Source organism: Phyllobates terribilis, unplaced genomic scaffold (assembly GCF_046119375.1).
Source record: "Phyllobates terribilis strain yellow unplaced genomic scaffold, ASM4611937v1 Scaffold_11__3_contigs__length_659146591, whole genome shotgun sequence".
Classification (NCBI taxonomy): Eukaryota; Metazoa; Chordata; class Amphibia; order Anura; family Dendrobatidae; genus Phyllobates; species Phyllobates terribilis.
Window position 1 is genome coordinate 266,681,500 of NW_027362771.1, and position 21,839 is coordinate 266,703,338.

At 40.0% G+C, this 21,839-nt stretch overlaps 1 protein-coding gene across 1 annotated transcript in view; it reads right to left on the bottom strand.

The window, feature by feature from the left end:
* The window catches only part of SEMA3C (semaphorin 3C), a 165,268-nt gene that overhangs the window by 75,257 nt on the left and 68,172 nt on the right, over positions 1–21,839 (bottom strand). The window contains exon 3 of the mRNA XM_073652309.1: positions 3,691–3,851. Within this exon, the coding sequence (XP_073508410.1) occupies positions 3,691–3,851 (161 nt within the window). The remainder of the gene's footprint in view (positions 1–3,690; positions 3,852–21,839) is intronic.

A 21,839-nucleotide genomic window follows, 5' to 3' on the forward strand; every position in this document is an offset into this window, starting at 1 on the left:
TTTTGATTACTTTTTTTTTAATTTGCACGTGTTTTATAAATGTATATATATTTTACATCATTTGCTCCCCAGAGAGATTATAATAGATTTTTTAGGTACATATTTATTTTTTCTTTATTGCTCATTTTGTACACAGAAACCTGAACATCCACAGGAGCCCCAGTTCCAGGGGAAAACAGCCCACTAGTGTGACCGAAGTCACCGACAGCTGATCTGGGTCTGCTAGGATCCAGCATCTCTGCTATGGTGGCAAAGACCCATCAATTATATGATTTTCGGGTCCTTAAGAAGCATTGGCAGTGCCTCACAAGTCATGAATTGAAGCAGCAAAATTGCTGGGTGAGATCGTCCCCATGCAGAACAAACAGGCAGTTATCAAATGCTTGTTAGGAATTCTTAACCACAAGCACAATAAATGTCCTAGATGCCATATTTTTTGGACTATGAGGCTGTGTGCCCACTATGCGTTTTTAAGCGTTTCCGCAGCGGCAATTCCGCTGCGGAAACGCTTAAAAAATGCTTGGTAGAAGGCCTGCCATGTTCCCCAATGATAATAATCCGCATGTGCTGTGCGGAAAAAAACGCAGCACTACCAATTATTTTACGGAAGTGCTGCGTTTTCGCCGCCATTGACTTGCATTGGAATGCATGGATTACGCATCACTGCATCTGTACATGCGGAATCCATGCGTTTCAATGTGCGGATGGTACCCGGGTGTGGAGGAGAGGAGACTCTCCTCCAGACCCGGGTACCATAGTGCCTGTAAAAAAAAAAGAATAAAATAAAAAATAAACATTATACTTACCTTCTGATGGACCCCGGTGTCTTTGTCCTGGCTTGCCGGCAGCTCGTGGTAGACTAAAGGACCTGCATTGATGTCATTTAGTCATGTGACAGGTCACACGACCGCTGACGTCGGCAGGTCCTTTAGTTTACCGCGATCAGCCAGCAAGCCAAGACAAGGACACCGGGGGCCATCAGAAGGTAAGTATATATTTATTTTTTATTTTTTACCATTCTTTCGGTCACACTATATAAATCCATGCCGGTTGTATGGATTTATATAGTGTGACCAAGTTGTCAAGCACTTTCCAAGTGATGCTAAAATCGCTTGGAAAAGCGCTTGATAACCCGCATGCGGAAATGCAAGTGAAGAACGCTTCACATCCGCTTCTCCCTGGCAGGAAAAACGCATGTACAATCCGCATGTACAATCCGCATGCGTTTTTTCTGCCAGGGAGATGCAGAAACGCTCAGGAAAAAATCCGGAGCATTTCTGCATCATGGGCACATAGCCTAAGACGCACTTTTCCCCCCAAAATTTGGGAGAACAATGGAGACTCGTCTTATAGTACGAATGTAGCTTACCTGGCTCGCTGTGGGGGAGGAGGACACGTGGCGTTCTCCAGCACAATAGCACCGCTCACAGTGCATGAGCAGATCGAGATCTTGGCTCGTCACTGAGTCAAGATCCCAATCTACCCCAGTCTCCATTTTGCTGGAGAATGCTGGGACAAGAACGTGCGCAAGGTTCTGTCATCACGATTTGTATGACCCTCCTTTTTTAAATGCCAATGCAGGGCGGCCTGTCAATAAGGTTCTGCAGCTGTTGCTAAACTACAACTCCCATCATGCTTGGATAGGTTGGGATGATGGCAGCTGTTCTTTGGCAACAACTGCAGAGCCACACAGGTTGTGCAAAACTGCTGTCCCAATACAAGAGTGTTGCACAACCTGTGGCCCTCCAGCAGATCTGCTTCATAACAGTGTCAGCAAAGAACCTCCATAACAGTGCATCAGCAGATATCCCCCAAAACAGTGTGTCAGCAGCTGATCTCCCTCATAAGTGTCAGCAGATATTATTAAATATTTTACCACATTTTTGCTTCAAATTTTTTTTCCTATTTTCTTCCTTTAAAACTTAGGTGCGTCTTATAGTCCGAAAAAAATATGGTAATCCTTTTAACAAACAATTTCTCATTTTGTTTTATAACAATATAATATAATAAAACAAATACAATAATGTCAAATGCCATTAAGTACCATAAACAGTACAGACCAAAAGTTTGGACACACCTTCTCATTTAAAGATTTTTCTGTATTTTCATGACTATGAAAAATGTACATTCACACTGAAGGCATCAAAACTATGAATTAACACATGTGGAATTATATACTTAACAAAAAAGTGTGAAACAACTGAAAATATGTCTTATATTCTAGGTTCTTGATGAGCTTCAAGAGGTAGTCACCGGAAATGGTCTTCCAACAATCTTGAAGGAGTTCCCAGAGACGCTTAGCACTTGTTGGCCCTTTTGCCTTCACTCTGCGGTCCAGCTCACCCCAAACCATCTCGATTGGGTTCAGGTCTGGTGACTGTGGAGGCCAAGTCATCTGGCGTAGCACACCCATCACTCTCCCTCTTGGTCAAATAGCCCTTACACAGCCTGGAGGTGCGTTTGGGGTCATTGTCCTGTTGAAAAATAAATGATGGTCCAACTAAACGCAAACCGGATGGAATAGCATGCCGCTGCAAGATGCTGTGGTAGCCATGCTGGTTCAGTATGCCTTCAATTTTGAATAAATCCCCAACAGTGTCACCAGCAAAGTACCCCCATACCATCACACCTTCTCCTCCATGCTTCACAGTGGGAACCAGGCATGTAGAGTCCATCCGTTCATCTTTTCTGCGTCGCACAAAGACACGGTGGTTAGAACCAAAGTTCTCAAATTTAAACTCATCAGACCAAAGCACAGATTTCCACTGGTCTAATGTCCATCTCTTGTGTTCTTTAGCCCAAACAAGTCTCTTCTGCTTGTTGCCTGTCCTTAGCAGTGGTTTCCTAACAGCTATTTTACCATGAAGGCCTGCTGCACAAAGTCTCCTCTTAACAGTTGTTGTAGAAATGTGTCTGCTGCTAGAACTCTGTGGCATTGACCTGGTCTCTAATCTGAGCTGCTGTTAACCTGCGATTTCTGAGGCTGGTGACTCGGATAAACTTATCCTCAGAAGCAGAGGTGACTCTTGGTCTTCCTTTCCTGGGGTGGTCCTCATGTGAGCCAGTTTCTTTGAAGCGCTGCACTTGGGGACACTTTCAAAGTTTGCCCAATTTTTCGGACTGACTGACCTTCATTTCTTAAAGTAATGATGGCCACTCGTTTTTCTTTACTTAGCTGCTTTTTTCTTGCCATAATACAAATTCTAACAGTCTATTCAGTAGGACTATCAGCTGTATATCCACCAGACTTCTGCACAACACAACTGATGGTCCCAATCCCATTTATAAGGCAAGAAATCCCACTTATTAAACCTGACAGGGCACACCTGTGAAGTGAAAACCATTTCCGGTGACTACCTCTTGAAGCTCATCAAGAGAATGCCAAGAGTGTGCAAAGCAGTCATCAAAGCAAAAGGTGGCTACTTTGAAGAACCTAGAATATAAGACATATTTTCTGTTGTTTCACACTTTTTTGTTAAGTATATAATTCCACATGTGTTAATTCATAGTTTTGATGCCTTCAGTGTGAATGTACAATTTTCATAGTCATGAAAATACAGAAAAATCTTTAAATGAGAAGGTGTGTCCAAACTTTTGGTCTGTACTGTAAATGAAATTGGTAAAAATGTCTAGTCCACGGAGCCCCAGAATATTAGGCTGCCAGCTGAACACTCAAGTAAAATAACTTACACTCAGAGGATTGTGACTTATGTTGTTAATGTTCAGAGACAGAATATGATCTTTGCTGCCCACATAGATTCTGTCCTGATCCTCATCCATTAGCAAAATCCTGTAGTCCAGGGGGCTCTGGGAAATGCTGTAAAACTCAGATGTCTTTGTCATTTGAAGCTCTGAAAAAGAAGATATATGGCAGCTGTAAATACTTACATTGTGAGACAATAGAAGCATCAACAATATCTAAGAAAAATGTAACTTCTCTAATGACCTAGAAATATAAAACTGGGTAAATATTTGCTATGTGCCATTATTTCCACAGCTGTGCATGAACGTCAGGTGGGCTACACACGCATTCATTTGTAAAAGCATTGAAGGGCAATTAATGCAGTGAAAAATGGCTACAAAACACACATTACAGTGCGGACTGACTTTTTTGAGCTTTTTTTAGACCACACGTAAGATTACCCTTTGCAATTGATTGTGTTTTCATCACTTTACCAAAACCTGGTTTCTGTTTATGTCAGAGCTTCGATCCAATTCATTTCAGTTCTACACTGATTATCTCATCCTGTATAATATCTACATATGATAAGCAGAGTGGTTCTTAAACTAGAAATATGTTGAGGTTCCTGATCTGACATTGAGTTTTTAAAAGGGACCCTGCCATCAAGCTTCTCGTTATTACACTGCTGACAGCACATTATGTCCCTCCTAATTAGGATCCTAATGATCCGTTACGTGCGCCCCTGCATAACTGTAAAATGATCTTTATTCATTGCCTTCCTGCATGTTACTTGGCACCGAGCAATTTGATGGATGTATATGGACCAACCTCGGCACCTGCTGTGAGCTTGCTAACCCAGCCCCATCAATCAAAGGCAGGGGGCCGGTTTAGCTCAGAGCAGGTGCCAAGGTTGGTCCATACATGGCTCGTTGTCCATACATGCCCATAGGACAAGTAGGCACTAAGTAATATGACGGAAATCAGTCAATATAAATAATTTTTAGAGGAATGCTGGGTGTAGGGGCACACTGAACGGATCTCTAAGATCATAATAAGGAGAGAGCTAAAGATTTAGACCTCATTCAGACATTCGATTTTTTGCGTACAAGAAAATTGGACAAATTATTCTGATCAGACTCTGATCAGAGATTGATCAGAGTGTGGTACGAGTGTAATCCGATTTTATCATACGTGGAGAAATTTAAAAAAATTATCCACTTTCTTCATTCTCACAGTCTGTGAAAATCAGACCGCACTTGGAGGTCATCTGGGGGCAGTCCAATTTTTTTCACGGGCTCATTGACTTGCATTGCTGATTTTCATCCAACCCTTGGATCAAAATTGGACATGACTCCAATATTTTCCGTGGACCACTTGGTCCGAGGAAAAAAATTGGGCATGTGAATGGACCCATAGACTATCACAGGTACGAGTGCTATCAGTGAAAAACAGTGCAGCATTGACTATTCTCTTCCGAATTTCAGAAGAGACTCACCCATTCAAATCTGAGCATCCATGTGGCATCCGATTTTGACCTAGACTGGGAAACTGTATTTGATTGTGTACTTTTTGAATGTAGATGTATGGAAACAAATCGTACACAAATGTCAGACAGTCGTAAAAAAATGACACACTGATGGCATATGAATGAAAAGCTGATGAAAATTGTCCAAGTTTTCTGGATGAAACTCAGACGATTTTTCATACGCTCGTCTGTCCCTGGCCTAAGGCTGGCGCTTTATACAAAAACAATGTATTTAAAAAGAAAAACTGAATGAGCCGACCAATCTCATAGGCAGTTCAGTAGTACTTAGAGGAGCAAAGCATGGACGAGCTCCAGGGCAATTACCGTGTAAACAACAAGGGGAATTCTTTGAAGTAGTCCAGCATCTGCAGAAAAATCAGTGAGTTAAAATCTCACATTTTATTCAAGTTTCTGGAAAAAAAAAAGAAAAACAGTACACAGAAGAAGAATGGTCTATATGGTTTGAAAGGAATAGTCTTTGTTGTACTGCTGTTTTTCTTCTCTTATTTAAGAAGCCAAAATAAAAGATGAAGTTTTAATTCACACTAATATTCCTGCAGATTCTGGACTATTTTGTAGAATTCCCCTCATAGTTTAGAACTGTAATAACATACAGCATAGCAGCATGACCTAAATTTAGGTACCTATATCATAGCGCCAGGTTCCCTATATTATGGAAGAATTTTATAAGGAAAATGTCAAATGTTAGGCTGGTACACACAATTCTTTCAGTTACGTTCTCTTTTTTATATTTTTCATTACATGTTTAAAACAAAACACATAACCAGACAAAATTAACAACTGTAATTCTCATAAATAATTGTTGCTTGTGAAATTTTGAAGCATGGTATATGAGTACAAAACAATGCGGGATATATTGTATGCATTTTGTATGGTTTTTCACATCAAAACCTCAGCTATAGAAATGTACTAAAATGGACAACTGAATTATGTTGAGCTTTATAGAGACATTTTTAAATGAACTTTATTATTGCATTTCAAAACGCAATGCAAAACCCTGTGTGAACAAGCCCATAAGGTACAATCATATGTAGTGGCTTTGTGCCAGCTTTGTTACTGTGCTACTGCAGTAATGTAATGCAGCTATCGCTGTGACATGGCAGCAGCCAACATATTATAAAATTCAATTCAACATTGGAGCTGAAAACCATGCAAAGGGAATATTTAAAATAGTTTTGCTGCACCTTTTTTACCTCATTTCCCTTTAGATTGCAATGAAGTAAACACATAATATAAAAATGTAAAACCCATTAACAAAACCGCATTCACATTTTCTCCAATGGAGCTGTGACAGTACAATCAGTAAGTGTGAACAAGTGTGAACAGTGCTCTATCCTTTCTGATGAGGAACTTGTCATCCGCATTTCCTGTACAGGAATACCAAGTGTAATTGCTGAGTGAATCCACAATGAATGCAGGCTATAGGTATTTACTTCCTTCTGCTGTGATCCGTAGGAGATCTTTATACAGCTGCTGTCACGATTCCTCTGTTCAGTGTGTCTTGGACACGGTGACTGACAGCTCAGTCATCCAATCTGGAGAGGTGTGCTGAGCTGTCAGTGTTTTGATGGACAGCTTAGCCGTCCAATCTGAGTCTGGAAGGTGCTGAGATTCTTTCAGGTGTTCCCTGTCCAGATTACCCAGCTACTTAGCTAAGCTGCCAGTCTCAGATCTCTGCCAGATGTAGCTTTGGCTAGGAGGTTTGCTTTGTATTTCTGTGTTGTTTGTTGATCTATTGCTGCCTGACCTTGGATCTCGTTCTGAGCATCTGTTTAGGTAGCCCTAAGCTCTGATTCGCCATCTTCCTGGTATTCTGACCTCGGACCATGACCTGACTTTGCCTTTGTCTTTTCCCTTTAGTTTACTATGTGCTCTCTTGGTATCTGACCCCAGAACATTTGACTATTCAGCCTCATGGCCTGGGTATTGTCACAGCTGCATTTTCAATCTCTGCTTTCTATTTTGTGACAAAATGTGAATTGGATCCCAGCAGTGTAAAGAAGGAAAAAATTGCCGGCAAACACATCTTTGTAAATGAACCTTACAATTTGAAACAGACATATTCAGACTCAATGCTTAATGTTGTATTATTTTTGTTCAAGAATCATTCATTTTTTTTTGTTTAGTGATGTTATAGTTTTTATTTTTATTTCACATGGCAAAGTATCCTTTGAAAAAGGATACCCAGAGTTGAACGGTGGAATATAAAATCATCAATTTGCAAAGTATTATTAAACAATAAAATCTCAGAGTCTGAACCTTATCAGAATAGTTCACACTGGAGCTGGACACTTTGTAGTCAGCAATGCCTTATATAAAAGATAATATGTTCTGGATGTTCCATCCTCCCTTTGCTCCGTCAGGTGTTCTTACATTTCCAGTCTTGGATAACCACATCCTCTCAGCAGCTGTTAAGGATTACCTTGTCCTTACTGGTATTTTGCTCTAGCCTCTCTGCCAGTAGAAGGAGTTGAACTATGGCTGGCTGCCTTTGCATTGGGAAAGTGTCACTACTAATCTCCGGAAAGTGAACTGAAATATTTTCAGCATATTTTGTATTCAGGTACATATTTCATAGTGCAAATAATCTGTAAATCATTTAACAGTACGTCTACTACTTGCTAAACCCAAAAACCACTATTGGCTTTCAACACTTTTCTTTTTTACAAACCAATAATAAGCCATATTAATGTCAGGTTTGTGATATACATTTAGCAAGAACGAATGGAGAGGTACCGATGTTCAAATAAGTTGGGTTACATTAGCATAAAAGTGTCATAAAAGTGTATTTCTAGCCTCAGATTTGATAATATACAAAACTTTACCACTAAAAAACAATGACAGGAGTAGCACAATAGATTTCCATTCAACGATATCCAGTTAGAAATATGTGCAGTATATACATTTTCTTCACAATGCAACCTTATGGGTAACAGATGCCAGTGTATCACAATACCAAGCAATCATATATGTACATTAAACGCAGGCTACATAGGTGATACCAACAGGGCCCCAGTTATTTCAAGCCATTGGAAAGTTAAAGGAGTGTTACAGTTTCAAATGTCAATTGTCCAAAATCTTTATCTGTATTAATAATAATATTATTATATTATTAATAATATTATTATTATTACTACATACTTGTCATCATTAACTGTCCCCAATGGGACTCATAATCAAATTACCATATCAAACAGAAAAGAATTATCTTCAAGAGACAATTCCCATAAGTAAAGTAATAGTAGTCGTCACCATGGACCATATAACTGATTCATAACTTCTAATTTAATGTTTGCTTTAAATGCAAAACATTGGGGGATCACGGGAACTCAGTGTTCACAAATGGCAACCTCTGGATGCTATTTCTATATCCCTAAATGTTCTAAAGTCATTGATTTTACATGCATGGCTATGCGTTTGTGACTGAATAGATATCTCCCTTTAATTGGACTCATATGGTCAATATTTTGAATAACGTGAACTTAAATCACCTCAATTTTGAGACCATTGTCAGTAGTCAGAGAAGTATGTTTCCGTTCTAACACTCGGCCTTTGGGAACTATAAATAAAACATCTCTAATGTAAACCAAGCCACAAGTTACTTTGTTGCTATGTCTGATTTCTTATGAAACAGTTTGCACAGTCCCACCAATTTCCAAGAACTTTGCTCATAACTGAATATTTCATATTTATTTTACTGCTGAACAATAGAAAGAATGGATAAGAAAAGAAAAATATATACATATATTTGGGGTGATTTACTAAAACTTTCTAACTTTTAGGCAAGAAAGTCTTAAAATGCACAAAATTTATCAAAGTGGCTCATGCTGATCTGGTGCATGTTGCTCAATTTGGCACATCATTAGGGTGCCTACTTTAAATTTACCATCTATGTGGTCTAAAAATGCACCCCATTTATCAAACAGCATGAGCCACTTTGATAAATTTTATGAATTTAAAGAAATTCTAGACTAAGCTGGTGGTAGCATAAAACTTGACAGTTTTAGTAGACTCCCCCAATGTCAGAGATTTCGACAGACTTTCTACTCGCCCCATTAAAAAAATAATGCTGATAGACCAGTATTCTGCTAATGGCACATGTAGGTTAGCACAAGTTGGTAATATTAGAGAATTACTCATAATTAGAAATTCAAAAGAATCTTTAAATATTATGTGACTATAAAAACAAATGAGACATTTATCATTAATGCAACTTAAAGGCACAGAAAATAAATTCTCTCCATCAGCTGACATGTTCTGTCTACAGGTAATTGGTAACGAAAACTATAGCGCACCTGGTCAAGAAAGTTTAGGCTCAAGGATACATCAAGAGAGGTTTATTTTGTCTCTAAGGATGTGGTGAAAGCTGGACCTCAGACCATAATGGCACATTGTAAACATTACTCCATATCTACCGAAAACAGTTTTCATCAAGCTTGTAGTGCCCACATTGGTCTACAATCCTACCATTATTCCTTCCCACTGCTGTATAACGAATCTAGGTTTTCACAGCTTTTCTACTGGCCACCAACCAGAGCCTACTACAGGCATAGATTGTCACAGAATTAATTCACATAGCAGTAAATGGTAAGTAAAAGGATATTGATGGAATGAACACTCTTGAGGGATGGCAGAGCTTCAGCAGTGGAAACATCATGACTGAGCAGATGTAATAAAGGGGAGGGGGTGGTTATCTGTCAGTGTAGGGGGAATTTGTGACTGACATAGAAAGGGGCATCTAAGGGTCATAACTTATGTGTAACTCTTGGACCCCAGACAATGCTCCTTGAGCAGAGCAATGAAGGACATGGACATGGCAGAGTAAAACTCAATCTCATTTATTCACAGTGAGGCACGCAAGCATAGTCTCTCGTATGAGGATACAAGAGTAGCACAATATCAGAGTCACAAATATTGGCAGCCATAGTAACAAATAATTGTGGCACTGGGCTAAGTAACAGTAGAAAAACCTAAGCAGTTACTAATAATAACAAATCTAAATAATCTTATTTATAGAGTGCCTACATATTCCACAGCACTTAACAATTGTTTACGGCAATTAACTGGCACTTTAACCCAACCTCATGCCGGCAATAAACAATGCCCACCAGCTATGGCACTGGGCAGTTATCGATGAACACCTTGCAGAAGGCCATGATTGGAAAAAAAGCACTGTTGGTGTCTCACAAGACTAGGACCCAAAAGATGCAGGACCCAAAAGAACTTAGGAGACAAACAATCCCAGCAGATCTCCGGGTACAAACCACAGTCTACCTTACTGTCTCAAGTCATGGAAGGCTCTCAGTCAAGATCACAATCTCTCCACTGTCTCGGGCCACAAAGGAACACAACTTTACAAGCACCAGACCTTCACAATGTCTTATGCCAAAAAAGCACTTTGTGTTACAGGTCACCACTATTATCACTTTGTCATGCCAAAGCACCATACTGTATTAGATCCCACAGTTACTGTCTTGTCTCATGCCACACTATCTTATCACAGGAAGTTTCAGGGAAGTTTAGTGTTGTCAATCACTGCAGGTCACTTTAGGGAGCAATTCTCTGTATCTACTCAGGGGCAATAGGTTAGCTCATGATGGTTCTCCTCTTCCAAATTTGTTTCACAGATAGTTGTCTGCGAGTATTCAGTAACTTCTTGATGTGTTCAAAGCCACTTCCCAATCAAGGATAGAGCAGTGAAGGACATGGAGCCCTGAGCATGCTGGAGCCCTGAGCAGATTTCATGGCCTTGCGTTGACCAATCAATAGACTTGTCCTTGTCGGATGTGCTCTCTAACACTCCTCATCCAACTACTGTCTGCATCTTCTGACCACAAGGTACAGCTTCTCCCTCATTTTGTACTCTGGACCTACATAGAATGGATCTTGCATGGAACAATGTTTTTGTGTCCTGCATAGGTGACCTGTGACCTCAACCAGCCTGCTTACCCACCTCACACAACATACATTAAAATCATTAAAATACAGTGCAAGGGAAACATTCATTTATATACATTTCCAGTAATATAAAGGTTATACGGCACATAAATCATACAGCCTGGTTTGCTTGGTTCACTACATTTAAAGGTTCCTAGTTAGGCAATTCACACAAAAGCACCAGCTACTTGAAGAACCACCTTTAGCTTAATTACTCTATAACAACCAAGAAGGCATAAATATAACATAAACTGGTATAACACAACCCAGGTTGACTACTTACCTCCCTGATTCAACCCAATATTACAGTCCAATGGTATATCTTTCTGTAAGAGCAGGGATGAATATTGGCTAGTTTTCACCAGTTGATAAAACAACAGCTGCTTCGGTGAACTGGTAAGCCCAGGACGCTGCCCAGGTTCCCAGATCCTAGATTCAATTATATTAGCATTTTAAAGATGTGAATGCAATTGAATTATGAGCGTGCTGGCACTGTAGAGGCTGAGGAGCAGTAATCAGCTCCCTGCCCCAATGTGCAAGATGCATGCTTTGGTCACCTCATCACACTGTCAGCATCAAATTGCAGCCCCGCAAAGATGGTGGTGAAAGTAAGCGCTCCATACTGGAACTGAAGAATGAACTGACTTTTTCTATAAACTGGAAGAGTACTGTATACAGAGGGACAGATCGTGTGAAGAGGGACACAGTATAGAGATGGAGCATCATGGGGGGACAGCGTCAGAGCACAGTTTGAAGAGGGGGCACAAAATTGAGAGGAGCCAACATGGTGTGACAGTATAAGGGCGCAGTGTGAAGAGGGGACATGGTAAGTAGAAGGGGCAGCATGGGGGTATAGTGTGAAGATGTGTACTGCCTAAAAGGGAGTCAGCATGGAGAGGTGCAGCATGGGGGTAGTGGGGAGATAGGGACAGCATGGGTAAACAGTTGAGAGAGGACAGCATGAAATAGGAACATTGTGGAGGCCATGGTTCATGAAGCAGGAACAGTATGGTAAGGGAACAGCATATAGGTCATAAGGACAGACAGTATGACGGTTAGAGTTCTTAAGAGTGGCACAGTGTGGCGATTATAGTTCATAAGGACCGACACTGTGGTGCTTTTCTATTGGAGGAAGCTGATGGACAGGTCTGGTCACATGACCCTCCACCAGCAGTCACCAAATGGATAGAATTGCTGGTCAGTGCTGGTCAGTTTGTGAGCAGAGCTGCACCAACAACAGAAAGAGGCCAACTTAAGAATCTGTCAGTGAGCTCATTCTGACAGTCTAACAGGAAAGTTTGTAACTCTTTTTCACCTGTCTTTTTCTCAGCTCCTCTCAGCTGATTTATGACCACAGAGTACAGTTGAATGTGCAGTGAAACAAAAAGTCTGCAAACGCAAAACAGTATCAAATTTGTAATTAAACCCATATGCAAAAATGAATTTTAGCCCAAAATACAGTACATGTATTTAAGCAAAAAAAAAAAAGTCCTCAAGGATGACCAACCCTTTTAACTTTAGGCTTTGTCACATGGAACTCTAGCACTTGTAAACAGGCATATAGATACAAATTCATTTTAATCATGTCAGAATTTTGGCACACAACAATTTTCTATTCTGCAGGCCAAGCATTTCTAATTTTTCTTCCTTTAGCTGTTGCCCCCTTTAATGGAAGCCACTGAGTTATACAAGAAACATTTACATAAAGATCACACAGATTACTAAAAAACAAGAATTATATTTAATTGTCTTACAAAAAGTACTTTCCACACTGAATATAAGCACAATTACACAGAAGGATAAACTTATATTTTCAGAAATGTAAGCAGTTGCTGTAAAATAAAACTTGCTGAATGTTAAAATCTGGTCATTGTTCCATAAGGGAGTGAAGATGTCCTTATCACACTTCCTCCTTCCGTGGAAAATCCAAGAAAGATTAATCAGTAATGTGAATTTCACAAGGTTGCTCCATTTGGATATGTGACAAAAAGATATAATAATTGGTTATATACACGCTACAAATTTCCAGCAACAACCAACTGATAAATACATTTCCTGTTTGTCCACTATTAGAGTACAGGAACTTAAATATGTAATAATGAAAATTTAGGATGGTGTTGGCTCTTTATATAAATTATTATGTTATCTGTTTTGACCCTAAATTAATGCTTCTATTTAATACTAAGCTAAATTAATGCTTCTATTTAATACTAAGCTAATCAAATTTTAATCCAACTAACTTTAGATAGGGTTGCAATGTCAGAACAATCACAAAAGAAGGCTATCAAAGCTGATAATACACCAGAAACATATCTCTTTATATCCAGGACCTCAGTGACCAGATTGATACACATTGTCACACAACACTCTTTTGGCCTCTGGTCCTGATGCATCTAGCATACTCCCATGACATCATGTGAATAAGCCCTTTCAAAGAAGCAAGAACAGGCAAATCGAGAAAAAGTTGCAGTGTTCTGCCATACATGAGACAGTCAAGAGCCCAAGGCACAAGATAATAGCTCCTGATTAATCAAAGCTTTTATACCAAGAAAGTGGGGTAAAAGCTTTGAAAAAAACTGCACAAATTTTGTCGCAACTCAGCATTTTCACACTAGTTTCTCCCAGCTCTGTCGAAATAGGCTGAGCTGAGACGTGACCCCCCCTGCTCGTCTAATTCATAACAAGCTGTGGCATTCCAGTTCCTGACTGGAGTGAGTTTTCTGGAATAGCACATGGAGGCGTACGCCACTCGTCAGATGCTCCAGATTCATGAAGAGGCGTGCATCTCTTCATAAATCAGGAGCATCTGACTCCACCACGATCCCTCACCTAGACCGGCGAGAAAATCACTGGCTTTGATGAATCAGGACCAATATTCTAAAAAGTTATTAGGAAACTCAATTTAACCAATAAATGACCAGGGAATTTTTAATTTTTGCGATTTTGTTTTTTCCACGTCTTCTTCCAAGAAATATAACTTTTTATTTTTCCATCATTGTAGAAGTATGAGCGCTTGTTTTTTTGCAAACCGAGTTGTAGTTTTGAAGACCACCATTCATTTTGCCATGCGGTGTGCTGAAAAATGGGAACAATTTCCAAGTGGGATGAAATGGTGAAAAAATGCAATTCTGCCATTATTTTTGGGTTTAGTTTTTACACCATTCATTGTCTGGTAAAAATGACCTGGAGTCATGAACAGATAATTGAGATTACGATGATACCAAACTAGCATCGTAAAAGTACTTCAGAATTTTGTAAAAAAAAAAATATTTTTTTGCTTTGTGTTGCCATATTCTGAGACATGTAATGTTTTTATTTTCCGGTTGAGGGGATGGAGGGCTTTTTCTATAGAGAGCTGCCATTTTTAATTGATCGAAATTTGGGGTACATACAATGTTTTGTTTGCTATTTATTGCATTTTTTAGGGAGGTAAAATGACAAAAAAAAACACAATTCTGGTGTGCTAATTTTGTTCATCTTTACAGTGTTTACCATATGGGTAAATTCATTTTATATTTTGATAGATAAGACTTTTATGGAAGTAGCAATAACAAATAAGTTTTTTCAACCCCTTAACGACCGCCGATACGCATCAAAACGGTGGCTGTTAAGGGGCCTTATTCCCTCATTGTCATTTTAAAATAGCGATCAGAAATAAGCCTATAGCGCCGCCCCCCCCCCCGAGTGAAAATCTCTGGGGTCTTAGCTACTGGGGGTAGTTGAGACCCTGGAGAACACTATCGGGGGCCTCTATTTTCCGGTCCCCAATCATGTAATCACTGCTATTTAACGAATAACAGCGATCACGTAAAAAAAAAAAAGTGTGCCCACTATTAAAAACATTTTTCTCTCTTCTGACATGATATACATGTCAGAGGAGAGAGAAATGATGTCCTCCAAGCCCACCCCAGAACCTTTGCCATCCCTGGGTCCCTCCTGCTCCGTCCACCGGTCCTCTGCCTACTCTTAATGAAAGTCCTCGCCCCGCATGTTTTGCGGCTGTTGGACAGCCAAAAAAACATGTGGGGATTGTTTGCCATTCATGGGCAATCCCAACATGTTTTTTGGGGAGTCTAAAAGCAGCTAAAAATGCAAGGCGAAGACTCAAGCATGTCACTCGAGCATAGCGATACTTGGTGCATACTCGAGCACCCGATGCAAACTCAAGTAGCGCTCAACACTAAGGGTAACATATTCAATATGATGACCTAATATTATCAAATTCTGTGTCGTAACTGTGGGTTCAAAATGCTCATTATACCGATGGATAAAATCCATGAGGGGTCTAGTTTCCAAAATGGTGTCACTTGTGGGGGGTTTCTGCTGTTTAGGCACATAAGGGACTCCTCAAATGCCACATGGCATCAGCCCTCGATTCCAGCTATATTTGCATTCAAAAAGTCAAACGGCGCTGCTTCGCTTCCGAATCCTGCCATGTGCCCAAATATAAGTTTTCCCCCACTAATGGGGTATCGACGTACTCAGGGGAAATTGCACGACAAATTTTGGGGTTTATTTTCTCCTTGTGAAAGTAAAAAATTTGGGGCTAAATTTAAATTTGTGAAAAAAAGTAACATTTTTTTTCCCCACATTCCAATAATTCCTGTGAAGCACCTGAACGGTTAATAAACTTCTGGAATGTTGTTTTTGAGGACTTTCAGAGTGCAGTTTTTATAATGGTGTCACTTTTGGGTATTTTCTGTCTGCCCCCCAAAGTCACTTCAAATGTGATGTGGTCCCTAAAAAAATTGTTTTCTAAATTTTGTTGGAAAAATAAAAATCGCTGGTCAACTTTGAACCCTTCTAACTTTCTAACAAAAAAAAATATGTTTAAAAAATGATGCAGATATAAAGTAGACATGTGGGAAATGTTATTTATTAATTATTTTGTGTGGTATAACTATCTGATTCAAGGGCATAAAAATGTAAAGTTTGAAAATTGTGAAATTTTCAATTTTTTTGTAAAATTTTCAAGATTTTCATAAATATACTCAAATCGACCAAATTTTACCATTAACATAAAGTAAAATATGTCACGAAAAACCATTCTCAGAATCACTGGAATACGTTGAAGCATTCCAGAGTTATTACCACATAAAGTGACACTGGTCAGAATTGGAAAATTTAGCCTGGTCGTTAAGGTCAAAATTTGCTCTGTCACTAAGGGGTTAACAAGGTAAATGAGGAGTGATTTTATTTCTATATTATTTTTATTTTTTAAAACTTTTTCTATTTACATGATTTTTTAGTCCACTTATTTGACTTGAACCTGCGATAATTTGATTGCTAGTACTATGCTGCAATATCATATCATATCAGTACATAGAAAAAATCAAGGTCTCCAACGTGCTCAGCCAAGGTGGCCTTAATCAACATAATGGTACCCCGCTATGATATGATGGAGAGACAGCACATGCACAACCCAGCAATATCTCCATTTAAGCGCTGTGGTCAGAAATTGACATCAACATCTAATTGGCTAACAGCCAGCAGAGCTCCGGCTGCACATAATATACTCAGCATCTACCATGTGTGGAGTGGGCTTAGCACATGATCCTCCTTCACATTTGCGGACCCTTGCCCAGGATGTTTACTCATGACTAGAGATGAGTGAACCCGAACTTAAAAGTTTGGGGTTCGTACCGGACAGCTAGTGTAAGGTGCTAAACGCCGAACACGGAATTCTCCCGGAAGTCCGTTGCAATGTTCGGAGTTCTGGTGTAAGTCCGTTACTGAGTGAGAGAGAGATTTTCCAGCTCAAAAGTCTCAGTCCCCATTTCAATGGGGTTTGGGTTCTGGTTTAAGTTCAAGTACAGTTCGGGTACCCGAAACGAACTTTGGAATCAAGTTTGGGTCGGGTACCAGAACCTAAATATGAACTCTTGCCTATATTTGGACATATTGTCTTTTAGCAGAGATCACATCTAATATTGTTTTTACTAATAATATACCTTTAAACCTCAGGTAGGTGAAGGCTTTAAATTAGCTGTCATTGACAAGTTTTCAGGCTTGAGATATATTCCAAAAACAGATGACACAACCAGTGGCTTCTCCAGTACTATAATTGCCTCCGTCTATTCCCACGCAAGCACATGTATCTGAGCCAGCAGACCAAAACATGGCTTAAATTACACAGATCACTTACGTCCGTTGAAGGCTAATGCGTACATCTTACCAATTGGATTGAATACAGCTCACGCCTTTTCGTGAATTGCAATATATTCACAGCTGCTCATTTACTAGAGCGCAGGTCACTACTAGGGTCTCATTATTGGCAGTGATTACATCGTACCATGATGGTCACACATATCATACATGCAGCTGTCCAGGCGATGACTGTACCCCATCTGTTAATGATGATGCCCAATAGCTGTCACACCAAGCTGTGCACTGGAAAGATTTCACAACATAGGAATGAAAAAATGACATCTTACCCTAATTAAAGCATCTACCTGATACGAGGCAACACTCATCCTCTTTTTCTCACATGCTTGGTTGTATAAAAATAGTTGGAACGAAAGAAGAACATAGGAAACTGTGTATGGCTGATCACTTGACAGAGCTTGGGATAAAGTTAGGACATATTCAGACAAGCAGACATTTCCATGCACATGATAGGAAAAGAAACACTATAAATAATGTATCGCCAAGTTAATTCAGAATAAACTGCGTGCAATGCATGAAAATCTGAAGACTGTCAGCAGGTTTTTAGACCTCAAACTAACGTCATCTATGTAAAACTTCTGAAATGTTGATGACGTCCACACCTCTGTATTAAGAATCCATGCATCCATTTTCTAGAAATTCAATGGCAAATGTTTATGCAGATGAGCTTGCAAGTGCAGGGGCCTGGTCTGCACTTACAGCTCTCTGGCTTCTCCGGCCTCTTTCTCCTCCCACTGTTGGCCGCCTGTCTGCGACTGACAGGTCATTCTTGTCTGTGCCCTGCTCCTCAGCTAGAGACCTCATGCAGATGTGATTATTCCTGGAAGTGGTGCATGCTCAGACCAATAGTCCGGATCTCGCAACATCACCAGCATCTTTTTCATGATGGCGCCTATGCGAGATCTCAGGCTGGGTAGCAGATCACAGAAAAGAGAGACCTTTCAGTCACAAAAAGGAGAAGGAGAAAGGGGCCAGAGAAGCTTGGAGAGCTATAAGTGCAGGCCAAGCATCAGCACTTGCCAGCTCATTTGCATAAACATTTGCCAATGGATATGTAGAAAATGGAGGCACAGACTTTTAATAGAAAAGTATGGACATTATCATCATTTCAGATGCTTTACATAGATGATGTTAGTTTAGGGTCTAAAAACCTGCTAACAGGTTCCCTTTAAATTAAATATATTTACATATTGATCCATATCTCAATTCATACTTGCTTAAAGCCATAGTCTAATTTTCAGAGGTATTAAAGTGAATGTCTCTTAGTTCTTGCTCACAAGAGCGTATGAATCGGATGAGTGCAATCCAATAAAAAATCGGACTGCACTCGGACCAATGTTCTTCAATGACGCAGGTCAGATCTGCGCATTTTTCCTAAGCTCTAATCGGACTAAGGAAAAAATCACAGCATGCTGCGATTTTCTGCATATATCGGACAAGCCTCACCAATGCAAGTCTATGGGTGAGGGAAAAAAATGAACGGCACATGGACATGTGTACCACATGTTCAGAAGCCGCGGCAGCACCAGTAGCACAATTATTTTTGCTCCAGACTAATATGGTCATTACATTTCATTGAAAATAACGCGCTTTGTAAAACCATGATATTTTGTTTTAAGAAACTAATGTTGTTTTTTTTTTAAATCAGATAAATTTTTATTCATTTAAAGATAGAATAATAAGATACATCTTCAGTACAATAATTTCTCATTTTCTTATTAACTAAAAGAACCCCTCCCCCACCCTCCCTCCCCTTTTACGGACGACAATAATCCCTTATCGTTATATAACATATGTTTCAATGTCTTATAATCATTACAATGTATTTTATACTGTAATGTAATCATCGGATTCTTTCCTCCAAAAGCATTAACATTAACACACCTTCCATGGTGCCCATAGGTTGTCACTGAGTTTGGCGTTTTTCCTTTTTAAATAAATTTTTTCCTCCATTCGTACCACATAATCCACCTGCCTTATGTACTCCTGTCTAGAGGGAAGTTCCGGTCGCACCCAATACCTTGCTATTACCTTCCCAGCTGCATATAAGAGTCTGGCAATTGCCAATTTTGCGGCATCATTCCCCACAAGTTCCTCCACATATCCCAGCAAGCAAACCACTGGATCTCTAGGAATTATACAATGATACCGTCCTTCAATTAGGTCTGCTACTTCAGACCAATAGTTTGCAAGCTTTGGGCAACTCCACATAACATGTAATATATCAGCATTTTCTGACCCACATCTCGGGCAATCCGAATTCTCCCGTACCCCTATCCTGAACAAAAAAATCGGGTGACCTATATGCTCTATGTACAAGAAGTAATTGGGACATTCTGGCAGGTTCATTTAGAGACAATTTAGGAATATATTCCAAAATGGACTCCCATCTGTCATCTTCAATGGTACCAACATCTGCTTCCCACCTCTCCCTTGCCAGAACAGGATAGTTCAACAGAAAGGTGTGGAGCAAATCAGCATACACCCTAGATATAACGCCTGCTGTACATCCCCCCATACAAATATAGTCAATAACAATATCCTTTTGTACAGACAGGTTCTTGATTTTCCTTTGCTTAATAAACGCATGTTTAACCTGTGTATACTGATAGCTGTGTCTGTCTAATAAATGAAATTCCTCTTTCAGCATCTCTAAGGTTTTCATGTTTTGATTGTCCAACAGGTGGTAAAAGTACTGTATACCCCTTACCACCCATCCTCTCAGCTCTCCTATCTTATAAAATTCACCTAAATTTTCGTTATCCCAAATAGGAGTATACATAGACATTCCTACTATACCTCTAATCCTCTTCACCCTCATCCACAGTTTATGGACTAGACCACATGTCGGCTATGACCTGCCTCTCTTCCCAAAAAGTCCCAACTCTAGGCCCACTACCAATGGACTCTTTTTAAGATGAGCTTCCAAGACCGCCTGGATAGTCCCCTTCACAGCCTTCAGAGCCCACCCTCTAATATGCTGAGACTGTGCTGCCAGAAAGTATATCCACGGGTTTGGTAAGGCGAGACCCCCCTCTTCTTTTGGCCTCTGGAGAGTCTCCAGCTTAATCCTGGGTTGTCCTCCACCCCAAACCAGATCCCTAAATATTGAATTAATACGCTGGAACACCGACCGAGGAATCCACACAGGGGAGTTGTGTAAAACATATAGCAATTTGGGCATCAGCACCATTTTAAGAAGATTGGTGCGTCCCACCACCGAGAGGCGCATTTTGCTCCACGTAGATGCTTTATCTTTTAGTTTCCCAATTATCGGGTATACATTCAACTGAAGGTACTGGTAATGATATCGTAATTCCAAGATATTTAAACTCTCGTACTAATTTAAGTTGTGTACGTTCCACTTGTTCAACATCTAAGCCATCCAGGGTATCTATTTCCATAATATGAGATTTATCCCAATTAATTTGCAGCCCAGATAACAGGCCAAATCTTTTGATGATAGCTATTGCACCATGTAATGACGCTTGAGGGTCCTGTAAAAATAATAAAATATCATCTGCGCACAACGCTATCTTCTCCTCAACCAGCCCATACCGAAATCCCTTTACCACGTCTGACTGTCTCATTACAGAAGCCAGTGGCTCTATGGCCAAAGCAATTAATAGCGGGGAAAGGGGGCAGCCCTGTCTGGTTCCTCTTGTCATATCAAATTTATCTGATCGTTCCCCATTTACTCTTATTCTAGCCACAGGATGCGTGTACAATAACTTTACCCAGGCCACAAAAACCGGACCAAATCCCATCAATTGGAGAACTCGCCAGAGATAGCTCCACTCTACACTATCAAAGGCTTTCCGTGTGTCCAGTGAGACCACAACTCTATGCCCAGCATTGTCAGCGGCCAATTGCATATTAAAAAATAATCGCCTCAAGTTAATCGCCGTTGATCTGTCCGGCATAAAACCTGACTGATCTGAGTGAATAATACTAGAAACTACATGGCTTAACCGGTTAGACAATACTTTAGCTAAGATTTTAATATCAGCCGGTAGTAGAGATATGGATCTATATGAATCTGGCTGTGTCCGGTCCTTATCTGCCTTAGGCAAAACCACTACTGTAGCCTCCCGCAATGATTCCGGTATTTCTCCCACCTCCAGGGCCTCCAGAAACACATCCTTCAATTTTGGCAATAGTATATCTCTAAGATGTTTACAAAACTCTGTTGGTAGGCCATCTGCTCCTGGGGCTTTATTATTTGCCATTGAAGCCAAAGCTTCCTCCATCTCCTCCGCCGTCATGGGGCCCTCCAAGGTATCCCTAGCCTCCTCACTAAGTTTACATATCTGGGTTCCCCTCAAGAATTGGTCTATGTCATCTCCCGAATTACTTAACTTAGAATGATATAAATCACCATAGAAGTCCCTAAACACCTTCAAGATATCCCGCGTAAAACTAATGTTGTTAATGTACAATTTACTTAGAAGACATAAAAGGAATGCAAGACTTTACACTTTGTTGGAAATAATTTTCTAAAATGATTTT